Below are 12,454 nucleotides of genomic sequence, written 5' to 3'. Positions count from 1 at the left end.
TTTTTTTTTTTTTTTTTTTTTTGTGTGTGTGTGTGTGTGTGTATGTGGTGCTAGGCATTAGAACCCAGGGCCTTGTGCATGCAAGGCAAGCAGTCTACCAATTGAGGTATATCCTCATCCCTGAGGCATTGTTATTTTTTGGAGTGAAAACTCCTTTGAAGTTATAAAGAGTTATGGATCTGGATTCACAAATTTTGTTCACCAACTATGTGGTTAGAAGATGGGTTAGAGTGGAACGAGAACTCTTGCACCCACTGGGAGCTCATGAGCCCACATTAAACCTTGGGCTTTTTTTATAGTTTGTTGTATGTGTTTGTTTGATTGCCATAGAGAAGTTTTTTGTTTTATATTTTTTGGTACTGGGGATTGAACCCAGGACTTTGCTTATGCCAAGCACATGCTCTACCACTCAGCTATATCCTCAACCCAAATTTTTTTTTATTTTTATGTTAAATGTATTATTAGTTCATTCTCATCTGGCCTCTGAATTAGTTAATGTATCAAAGTTAGAAAAGCAAAGCCTTCCCCACTCCAAGGTGAAAATACTTTTCTCACGTTTTCTTCCTAAACCATTAATGGAATACTTCTCTTTTCTTCTCTGATTTGGATGTTGTACTGGGTGTATCTTTTCTTCCATTGGAATGCCTATTTATATGTCACTGCTGTACCCTTAATTATTGAGACTCCATCATAAATTCTAATGTTTACTGGGGCCAAAATGCCCTTATTGGTCATTTTTCAAAGTTTTCTTTGCTATTTTGTCTGTTTTTATCCCCATGAACTTTAGAATCACCTTGTCAAGTTCTGGGTAGAGCTGTGTATGGAGGAACTGTTAGTACTTGGGGAAAATTCTGTTAAATATTTGAATTAATTTAGGGATAACTTTCATCTTTATGAAGTGAAGTCTTTCTACTCAAAATGTCATATTTCTTTTTTTGTGTGCTCTTATGGGATGACTTTAAGTTTTCTTCATAGACGTCTTACTACTTGCTCAGGTTATTTCTTTTTTAAAAATATTTTTATTAGTTGTAGAGTGATACACAATATCTGCCGCAGTCTGGCTGGGCACATAATCACGAGCCACCACACAGCTTGTAGATTCAAACAGCAACTCTTTATTCCCGAACTCACACCAGCCGTCTACAATCACGTTNTTTTTCCAGTTTGCCTGAGAAAGTTCTAGGCATAGGCAGCTTGAAACAAAAACAAGATAAATCAAAACAATAACACATTGTTTTTTGAATTGGTCACCCATTCTTTCGCTCTTCCTCAGGGGCAAGCAATTTCACTTACCTCCAAGCTTCAGAAGTTCCCCGCACGCGGCCTGGTCCCTATTGCATGCCCAGGCCGCGCCGCTGCGCACCGAACTAGCTGAGCGGTTACAGCCACTGTCCCAGGCCGCCTATATGGGCGAGGCGCGGCGGAGGCTAGAGAGGGTCCGGCGCCGCCGGCTGCGGCTTCGCGAAAGAGCCCGGGAACGCGAGGCCGAGCGGGAGGCGGAGGCCGCGCGGGCAGCGGAACGCGAGCAGGAGATTGACCGCTGGCAGGTCAAGTGCGTACAGGAGGTGGAGGAGAAGAAGCGGGAGCAGGAACTCAAGGCTGCTGCTGACGGAGTCTTATCTGAAGTGAGGAAAAAACAAGCAGACACCAAAAGAATGGTGGACATTCTTAGAGCTTTGGAGAAATTGAGGAAACTGAGGAAAGAAGCAGCAGCAAGGAAAGGGGTCTGTCCTCCAGCCTCAGCAGATGAGACTTTTGAGCACCATCTTCAGCGACTGAGAAAACTCATTAAAAAACGCTCTGAACTATATGAAGCTGAAGAGAGAGCCCTTAGAGTTATGTTGGAAGGAGAACAAGAGGAAGAGAGGAAAAGAGAATTGGAAAAGAAACAAAGAAAAGAAAAAGAGAAATTTTTACTTCAGAAACGTGAAATCGAGTCCAAGTTATTTGGGGATCCAGATGAGTTCCCACTTGCTCACCTCCTGCAGCCTTTCCGACAGTATTACCTCCAAGCCGAGCACTCCCTGCCAGCACTCATCCAGATAAGGCATGATTGGGATCAGTACCTGGTGCCATCCGATCATCCTAAAGGCAACTCCGTTCCCCAAGGATGGGTCCTTCCCCCGCTCCCCAGCAACGACATCTGGGCAACCGCCATTAAGCTGCATTAGGAAAGATGCTCCAGGAGTGTGGTCCAGCCAACGCTCTTTCCAGCTCTAAATATTAGTGATGTTGCCATCTTATGCTGTAGACTAAACTATAACTGCTAAACTCCCTGTGTCAATGCCGCAGTCTGGCTGGGCACACAATCACGAGCCACCACACAGCTTGTAGATTCAAACAGCAACTCTTTATTCCCGAACTCACACCAGCCGTCTACAATCACGTTCTGGGGAAATCCACGTTCTCTGCCCAAATCCACCTCCACTGGGCTTCTGTCTCCCAAAATATACTCTGAATCCCGTGAGAACTCAAGGGGAACTCAGGCAGCAGGATATGCCCTATTCCCAGCAGGAATAATCTTAAACCTTAAACCTGGAACCTAAACTGGGAACGCCCTAAACACGATTATCTTAAACCGGGAACACCCTAATCCGCCTTGGTCCTTGAGCAAGGTCACCTACATTCAATGTCACTGCAACATGGGGTACGCTGGCAAGGAAATTGTCATACCTACTTGGCTAATGGCTCCCAGCAAATATCTTTATTAGTTTATTTTTTATGTGGTGCTAAGGATCAAACCAGTGCCTCACACATGCTAGGCAAGCGCTCTACCACTGAGCTACAGCCCCAGCCCCTATTTCTTAAATGTAGATTGAGCATGCTTACTCTGGAAATCCAAAACCAAAATTCTCCAAAATCTGAAACTTTTTGGAGTATTTCTGATTTTGGATTTTCAGATTAGGGATGCTCAACTAGTAAAGTCTATGCAATTATTCCAAAATCTGAAAAAAAATCTGAAATGTGAAGCACTTCTAGATCTGAGCATTTTGAATAAGTGATACTCAACCTGACTGTTTTCTTTTTGGGTTGCTGTTGTAAATGAGGTCAAGGTTTTTCCAAGGATGTTTATGAATTCTTTTGTTCTGTCCGAGTTTAGATATTCTAATCACAAGCCATCATATTCTTTTCCTGGACTGCCTAAGTAGCTTCCTAATTAGCTCACTGTTTATACATTTGCCCTTGTCCAGTCTGTTCTACCTAGTAGCCAGAGTGATCTTATGATATGAAGCAGACCATTTCTAGTGGTCTCTGCTTTTTTGGGGGGGATACCCGGGATGGAACACAGGAGTACTTAACCTCTGAGCCACATCCCCAGCCCTTTTTTATATTTTATTTAGAGACAGGGTCTTGCTGAATTGCTTAGGGCCTTGCTAAGTTACTGAGGCTGGCTTTGAACTTATGATTCTCCTGCCTTAGGCTCTCCAGTCGCTGGGATTATAGGCTGGTCTCTACTTTTAACTCTCTTCTGTATATTCAACATGACACCCTTGCTGCGGTTGTAGGACTCTACGTCTGTTCATCTGGCCAGACTTTCTCTACCAGTTATATTGGCTTTCTGAAAGTCCTCTTGTGAGCTAAGCTGCATCTTGCCATAAGTCTTTTGTATCTGCTCTTCTACCTGTCTGCTCTTTCCTTAGTACTTTACATGGCTGGTTTCTTTTGACTTCTTCAGGTTTCAATTTAGTGTCTCCATTGCTGAGAGGTTTTCCTTGGCCATCCTTGGTAAAGAAGTGCCCCTTCACCTTGACCTTCTCTTAGACATCATTTACTTCCTTCATGGCATTTATCAGAAACTTTAATTCTTTGTCTATTTGTTTACTTATTTGCTGATTTTCTCTTCAATTAGAATGTAAGCCCCATAAGAGCAGTGACTATTTTTATCTTATTCATGGCATATAGTGACTGGCATGTGGGAGGCACTAAAAAAAAAAATGATGAAAATCAATGAATAAATTAGTCCCTGGCCAACCAAGTTCTGACTGGTCTTTTGAAAAAAGTGGTTTTATTTCCTAGTCTGCAGATGTCACCCTCCAAATTCTCCACTGTGATGACTCATATTGGTGATACATCTCTGACCTGGGCTATTATCAACTAAAACATTGATGCCCCTTGTATATTTATTTCATCATTCCTTAGTCCTCCAGCGACATCTTCTATTGGTCATTTCATCTATTTTTTCCTTCCCCAGAAAGGTGAGATACCCCTTTATTCAGTACATAAATTTCTCCTGTTCTCCAGATCTCTTGCAAAAGGATTCTAAGTGCTTGAAGCAAAAGTATTAGAGTTCAAAATATTTAGCAAAATTGAAAAAGAAATAATTCCCTTTATGGAAGAATGGGTCAGTTGTTGGGAAGAAGGCCTCCCGAGCTTCATTCACTTTCTTAGCTTAACTGTCTCCCTGCTCCTAGGCGGAATCATTCTTTGCCTTTTCTCTGCTCCTGTCACATCATATATCACTTGGTTCATACTCTTATTTGTGAGTTTGTAAGGTTCTTAGGGGCTTAGTTGTCTGTATTTGTTCAGAACATGTTTGTTGACTGAATGATGAGTGCTTTTGCACCAAGCTTTTGCAAATCTTGGGAAAGCTTATCTCCTTCTGGTGAGGTTGCCCTTATCCTGGATGGTTCCGGTTGTAGCTTTTGGGTTCTTCCTGAGCCTGCCACCATAATGAAGCCTTGGTTTCATTTTTTTTTTCCACCTTTGTTAGACTTATCTTTAGATTATATTCTTGGAAATATGGAGATAACTTAATTTGATTCAGGTGTATCATTTATAAATTGTTTAAGATGTAAGGAAATAATTCTATATGTTTATTATTTATATTTAGAGAAATAATAATTTCTCTTTGAAGAAGATTTTGAAAGTAAAGGCAAAATAGAAAACAGATTGATAATGATTTTTTCTTCTCTCCATCCACTACCCCACTTCTCGTCTCTTTTACCTTTCTGCCCTCCTGCCTCTTGCAGAAATTCTTGAATTTGCCCGAGAGATTGGTATTGATCCCATCAAGGAACCAGAACTGATGTGGCTGGCACGGGAGGGCATTGTGGCCCCACTGCCTGTGGAATGGAAACCATGGTAAGTAAGTGGGGGTGTGGGTCACTAATTTGGCCTGTCAGAGGCAGAGGGATCTGGTACTGGAGGTCGGTTTTAATTGGCCATCTTTTCCAAACCTGCCCTCTATAGTTAGGGATAGCTCAGTGCCCTTTCTTTGCTAAGTTGCCTCATGTTTCAGATCTCAGTGTAGGCTGACTTGACAGTCTCTGTGATAGGCTTCAGTACTTATACCTAGCACCACAGTGCTGCTATCCTGGCTCAGGTCCTCTACACCAGCATCTGTTTTGCATGGGCTAAGAAGGGGTTGTTGTTACTCCTTACAGACTGATAATTTTTTTTTTCTTTTTGGGTACTGGGGATTGAACCCAGTAAGCTAAATCCTTAGCCCTTTTTTAATTTTTTAAATTTTGAGACTGAGTCTTGCTGAGTTGCTTAGAACCTCATTAAGTTGCTGAGGCTGGTCTTGAACTTGGGATTTTTTTTGTCTCAGCCTCCTGAGTCTCTGGGATCATAGGTCTGTGCCCCTGTGCCTGGTGCCCACTGTTAATTGAACATGACAGTAGTATCTCCTTAGCATGTCCAGAATGGTTGCTGGTGCCAAAGAGTTTGTAGTGAGGCTGCCTAGACTGGCAAAGCATCTCTCTCTCTTGGCAATCCATGGCTCTGCCATCTCTGAATTTGTGTAACCTGTTAATGAATATTTCACATTTGTGGATTCACTGATCTTTTTAGAGCTCTTTGGATTATGAGGAGCACAGCTTATTCAGTTTATCTCACGGAAACTGGCTTTGGTGAAGAAACAGTGGCTAAGGAGAGAAAGCTGCAGGGTACCATGTCACTGTTGCTCACTCTTTCTCCAGAGGACTGCACTACCACCACTCACAGTGACACTGTTTCCTGTGCTATATGTCTGCTCTGTCTTCTTTAGTTTCTTTTCCTCATTACATGCACAGAGCTCATAAGTTGTCTCCCTGAAGTGTGTGCCATAAGTTTACTTCCCACCTTAGAGTGGATTTTCCTATGATTGTCCCAAACTAGTGCTCAGATGTCTTAGGGGGCTCCCCTCTCAGAGGGTAAGGTGCAATTTGGGAGATAAGGTGTAATCATCTTGTTCTTACCCATATCATTTAATGCGATGGCTATATTCCAAAATGGCAATTGTTGCATTACTCTTCTCGGCTGAAGGATTATAATCCTTTTAGCTTTTCTTCACATGGCAGCCTTCTTGTTCTCTTGATCTTTTTAGCTGCCTCTCATTGGACTTTCTCCAGTTTTTCATGACATCTTTCTTGTAGGAAATCTGTCAGCACTTCACACAGTATTCCAAGTGCTGAGAACTCATGATTGTATTTATAGGATAACCTTATAGGATAGTGTTTTGTGTTGTTTCCAATACACAGTCTGAGGGAAGGTAGGAAACTGTTACTGGTTAAGAGCCATCTGTGTGCCAGACTTTGTGCCACTTGCTTTCATGTACCTGCCAGGGTTGTCAGTGTTTCATTGTGCTATAGGGGGAACATGAATTGTTTTTCATTTTTAAAAATAATTCATACATGTCATCTTCTCCCTTTCTCAAGGTCATGACTATTAACTGGTAATTCCTTCCATACTTTTCAGTTCTCTCCACCCCCAGCTCCCCTTCCACACCTTCTAAAATCCATACACCCCACACATTTTTTTTAAACCTAAGTGTTATATACTCTGCTCTTCTATGTCAATTCATGTAGGTCTACTTTTTTTATTGGCTGTGTAGGTATTCTACTTTCCCAAGCCCTGTGGTGCTTGGGGTCGAACCCATGGCTTTGCATATGCTAGGCAAGCATTCTGTCACAGAGCTATATTTGCTACTCAGCTGTATCACGTTTTTTAAAAAGTCTTGATTTAGTTAATTACTTTAATATTGAAGGACATTTAGAGATTTTTTTAGAGTGACCATGTATAGGAGCATCTTTTTCTGAAATTTCTGATCTCTTCCATTGATCTATTTGTCTTGTCTTTTCACAAGTACTATTCTTTTTTTTTGGTGGGCCGGGAGGGGAGTACCAGGATTGAACTCAGAGGCACTTGACCACTGAGCCACGTCCTATTTTGTTTTTTATTTAGAGACAGGGTCTCACTGAGTTGTTTAGTGCCTCACTTTTGCTGAACTTTGCGATCTTCCTGCCTTAGCCTCTGAGCCGCTGGGATTACAGGCGTGCGCCACCTTGCTCAGCACTATTCTATCTTGATTACTATAGCTTTATAATAACTCTCAAAATCATTTAGGGTAAATCTTTCAACTTTGTTCTCCATTTTCAAAGTGATATTCTAGGTCCTTTGCATTTCCATATGAATTTTAGAATCAGCTTGTCAGTTTCTTGGTAGGATTTTGATTGGGATTATGTATCAATCAGTTTGGGGACAACTGACATCTTGAGCAATATTGGATCTTTCAACCCATGAAATGGTCTGTTTTCCTTTATTTAGGTTTTCTTTAATATCTGTAAGAAATGTTTTGTAGATTTTTGTACATGTCTTGCCTATCTTATCAGATTTATGTCTGAGTTTATATTTTTGATGCTTCTGTAAGTGGTATATTTTCAATTTCTGGTTGTTCATTGCTTTTTTATATGAATAAAATTGGTTTTTGTGTATTGATCTTGTGGTGTGCAACCTTCTAAACTCAATTATGTCAGGTCTAGTCGCTTTTAGATTCCATAGGATTTTCCGCAGAGATGATCATGTCTTCTGGGAATAAAGACATTTTCCCTTCTTCCTTTCTTATCTGATTAGCCTTTATTTCTATTTCTTACCTTACTACACTGACTTGAGCCTTCTGTATAATTAAATAGAAATGGTGACAGAGGACATCTTTGCCTTTTTCCTGCTCTTAAGGGGAAAGCATTCAGTCTTTCATCATTAAGTAGATGTTAGCTGTAGGCTTCTTGGAAATGCTCATTGTCAGGATGAGAAAGTTTCCCTCTATTCCTAGCATACTGAGAGCTTAAAACAGGAATGGATGAATGGGTGGTAGATTTTATTAAATGATAAGATCACATAGTTTTCTTTTCTTTCTGTTCATATAGAAAATTATATTGATTTATTTTTGAATGTTTAAATAACCTTATATTCCTGGATAAACTCCACTTGGTCATGATGTATTACTCTTTTTATATTTTATTGAATTTGACTTTGTAAAATTTCATTAGGTATTGTTCCATCTATGTCCATGGGGAAAATTGGTGTATAGTATCAGTTTTTTCCTAATAATCTGTCTTATTTTAGTATAGGTTAATACTGGGTTCTAAGAATGATTTATGAATTTCTTCCTCTTCAGTTTTCAGGACACATTTCAGTAGGATTGGTATTTTTTTCTTCTTTAATTTTTGGGAGAATTTACCAGTGAAATCATCTGGGCCTGTAGGTTTCTTTATGAGAAAATTTTAAACTAAAAATGCATATTCTTTAATAGATATAGGATTATTCAGTATATTTCTTCTTGAATGAGCTTTGGTAGCTTGTGTCTTCCAAGGAATTTGTCCACTCATCTATTTGTTTTTTTGGTGGTACAGCGGATCGGCCCAGGGCTTTGTGCATGCTAGGCAAGTACTCTCCTGCTGAGCTATTTCCCCAGCTCCCCTATCATTCTTTTTTTTTTTTAATTAGTTACTGATGGACCTGAATTTATTTATTTGTTTATATGTGGTGCTGAGAATTGAACCCAGTGCCTCACACATGCTAGGCAAGTGCTCTACTGCTGAGCCACAGCCCCAGCTCCTCACTATCATCTTGATACTTGTTATTTGTATACTCTATCACTGATTACTCTGGATAGAGGTTTATATATTTTGTTGATTTCTCAAAGAACTAGCCTTTGGTTATATGAATTTCACAGTTTTTTTTTCTTCCTATTTCATTGATTTTTCATGGAATCTTTATTATTTCCTTTCTTTGATTTATTTTGGGTTTAATTTGCTCTTTTTCTAATTTCTTAGGGGTAACACACTGTTTTAATTGTCATGGTTATATGAGTTAATATTTTGTTAAGGCTGGTCTTTTCTATATGATCTTTAATTTTTTTGGGGGGGTGCTTGGAATTGAACCCCAGGGGTACTTTTTACCACTGAGCTACATCTCCAGCCTTTAATTTTTTTTTTTTTTAAGACAAGATCTTACTAAGTTGCTGTGGGTCTTGCTAAGTTGCTCGCAGAAGCTTGGGAGGCTGAGGCAGGAAGATCTTGAGTTCAAAGCTTAGTAAGAGTGAGGTACTAAGCAACTCACTGAGACCCTGTTTCTAAATAAAATATGAAATAAGGCCAGGTGTGGTGATGCCTCCTGAGTTGCTGGGATTACAGGTATAATTATACTGCACACTGCTCCCATAATCTATTAATGTGGCGAACAACATTAGTATATTTTCTAATGTTAGAACATCTTGAAATTTCCGGAATAAATCCTAATAGGTCATAGAACGCCAGTTTTAGGTAGTGTTGGATTTAGTTTGCTAGTATTTTATTTATAATTTTTGCAGTTATGTTTATAACAGAGATTAACCATATATTTATTGTGTTGACTCTTTGTGATTTTATTATCAAGGTGTTTTTGCCTTAAAACATTATTCAGGGAGAGTTTCCTGATTTTTCTTTGTTGGAATAGTTTGTTTAGGATAGGCTTTTTTTTTTTTTTAATATTTGTTTTTAGTTGTAGAGGGACATGACGCCTTTATTTTATTTGTTTTTTCTTTTTATGTGGTGCCCCGGATCTAACCCAGTGCCTTATGCATGCTAGGCAAGCACTCTACTACTGAACTACAACCCAGGCCCCTAGGATAGGCTTATTTTTAAGTTTGTTTTTCTATTCTTTTTTGATATACACAACAGGGTATATTTTGACATATTATACATACATGGAGTATAATTTATACTAATTAGGATTCCATTCTTGTGGTTATATGTGAGTTTCATTGGTGGTGTATTCATATGTGAACATAGGAAAGTAAAGTCAGATTCATTCTATTATCTTTTCTATTCCCATCCCCCTTCCCTTCCCTTCATTCCCCTTTGTCTAATCCATTGAACTTCTACTCTTCCCCTCCTCCTCTTGTTGTATGTTAGCATCCACATATCAAGAGAACATTTGACCTTTGGTTTTTCAGGATTGGCTTGTTTCACTTAGCCTGATAGTCTCCAGATTCATCCATTTACCAGCAGAAATCATAAAGTCATTCTTTTTTATGGCTGAATAATATTTTTTTTAACTTTTTTTTTTTTTAGTCTTAGATGCACACAATACCTTTATTTTATATTTATGTGGTGCTGAGGATTGAACCCAGTGCCTTCCACATGTGAGGCAAGCACTCTACCACTGAGCTACAACCCCACCCACTGAAGAGTATTTTATTGTGTGTATATATCACACAATGTGATGATATATATATATAGACATATATATTTCACAAATTCTTTATTCATTCATTTGTTGAAGGGCACCTAGGTTGGTTCCATAGCTTAGCTATTATGAATTGAGCTGCTATAATCATTGATGCGGCTGTGTCACTATAGTATGCTGATTTTAGATCCTTTTGGTATATAACAAGGAGTGGGATCACTGGTCAAATGGTGGTTCTATTTCAAGTTTTCTGAGGAATCTCCATATTGCTTTCTAGAGCGGTTATACCAATTTGCAGTTCCACCAGCAATGTATGAATGTATCTCCCCCCCTCACCCCCCCGCAATAGGATAGGGTTATTTGTTTGAAGATTTGGTAAAACTCATTTTGGGCGTGTGTGTGTGTGTGTGTGTGTGTGTGTGTTTGTGTATGTATAAAGTTTGACAATTCAATATTTTAATGGCTATGGCTATGGCCCGATTCTGGCTTTCTTGAGTCAATTTTGGTAACCTGTTTTTATTCTGGGGAATTGTCTTTTTGGTGAAGGTTTTAAACTTTATTATCATCAGTTCTTAATTTCCTGGTATGGTTTTAGAATCTCTACTGACTCTGTAGTTACTTCCCTTTTTATTCCTGATACTTTTTGTCATCTCTTTTCTTCTTGAATTTTTTAGAAGTTTGCAAGTTGTATTAATTTTCTCAAAATCAGCTTTTTTGGGGGTTGAACCTTCATATTTTATACTCCATGTTTCTTAACTTCTCATTTTAAGAATTTCTTTATCTCCCATATTGCATTCTGAGTTTCTTTAGGTATATTTTATAATTCATTGTTTTTTCTTTCTTTTGCACCAAATCTATTGTTTTACTTACTTTTTTCTTTTTTAATAACTCCTCATTTCTACAAGTTCTATTATGTTTTTATTTATTTTTTGCAGCACTGGGAATTGAACCTGGGGTGCTCTGCCAGTGAGCTCTATTCTCAACCTTTTTATTTTTTATTTTGAGGTAGGGTCTCTTCAAGTTGCCCAGGCTAGCCTTGATGGTGATCCTTCTGCCTTAGCCTTCCGAATAGCTGAGATTACAGATGTGTGCCATTGCACCCAACCTTTCCTTTTTTTCTTTAGAATTCTTTTCTTTCATTATGAATTCCACCCCTTTTATCATTGTCATAATTTTTTTTTTCAGTGCTGGGAATTGAACATAGGACCTTGTACATGCTAAGCAGACACTCTACTACTAAGTTATGTCCCCAGCCCACTATAATAATTTTAAATGTTATTTTTAGTTTTCTTTTGATTATCCTACTATCTCAAGTTATATGGTATACTGATTCTTCTTATTATTATATCTTCTGATTTTCCCTCATGTTGAACTCTTTTCTCACATGGTTTGTAATTTTTATTGTGAATTTTGTGAATTTATTTCCTATGGGGATTATTTTCTGTGAGAGTCTCCTTCCTCACTTGTTGAGTACCTTCACAATTGCTTCTCCCAGGGGTTTTTCAGTAGTTTAAGACTAAAGTTTTGTATTAATTTCCTGACTTGGCATGTTTTGGACTCTGTTTATATGTCCTGAAGTTTCAATTTGTCATAAGATCTTCTCTGTCTGTCTAGATCCTGGAGTGGGCCCCATACTCATTTGCTACTTCCATGACCTACTGGGTTTTTTTTTTTTGTGTGTGTGGAGTTAGTGTTCTTAAGAGCCCCAGATACATGCAAGGGTCACAGTTCTAATTACCAAATTAATCAAGACTTAAGGCCACATTTCTGTCCCTAAATTAACATTAAACTCCAATTTCCTGGGACCTATATCCAAATCAGATACTAATGTTGGCTTCTCAGTTCTATATTTATTACTTGGGCTTCTGGGTTTCTGTTTCTTGCACCTGAGAATTTTTCTTTCTGGTTGAGTTTGAAAAAAAATTTTTTGTTGTTGTATTATATATTAGTCCCATTTTTATCTTTGTTGGCAGGGAAATGTCATCTGTTTCCTTCAGTTTAGCTAAGCATGTTGCTTGAAGTTTTG

The 12,454-nt window shown here is 38.7% G+C and overlaps 2 protein-coding genes across 7 annotated transcripts in view; both read left to right on the top strand.

Moving 5' to 3' along the window:
• Positions 1-12,454, top strand: part of Cep164 (centrosomal protein 164) — a 63,607-nt gene that overhangs the window by 7,501 nt on the left and 43,652 nt on the right. For all 6 annotated transcript variants that reach the window (XR_007344607.1, XM_048795975.1, XM_048795972.1 and 3 more), the window contains one exon: positions 4,971-5,082. Coding sequence is in view for 5 of the 6 variants with exons in the window: in XM_048795975.1 (XP_048651932.1) it covers positions 4,971-5,082 (112 nt within the window). In the remaining variant the exon portion in view is untranslated. The remainder of the gene's footprint in view (positions 1-4,970; positions 5,083-12,454) is intronic.
• Positions 1,307-2,286, top strand: LOC107145823 (programmed cell death protein 7). The gene has a single exon (XM_015489821.2). It carries the CDS (start codon positions 1,407-1,409, stop codon positions 2,169-2,171), a length of 765 nt encoding a protein of 254 aa, XP_015345307.1. The 5' UTR covers positions 1,307-1,406; the 3' UTR covers positions 2,172-2,286.

Source organism: Marmota marmota, unplaced genomic scaffold, assembly GCF_001458135.2.
Source record: "Marmota marmota marmota unplaced genomic scaffold, marMar, whole genome shotgun sequence".
Taxonomy (NCBI): Eukaryota; Metazoa; Chordata; class Mammalia; order Rodentia; family Sciuridae; genus Marmota; species Marmota marmota.
Note: the sequence above shows the minus strand (reverse complement) of the source record. Positions and strands in the feature narration are given on the sequence as shown.

Bases quoted from the DNA above. Each gene is read 5' to 3' on its own strand.
- LOC107145823 (XM_015489821.2), top strand. From the start codon at position 1,407: ATGGGCGAGGCGCGGCGGAGGCTAGAGAGGGTCCGGCGCCGCCGGCTG.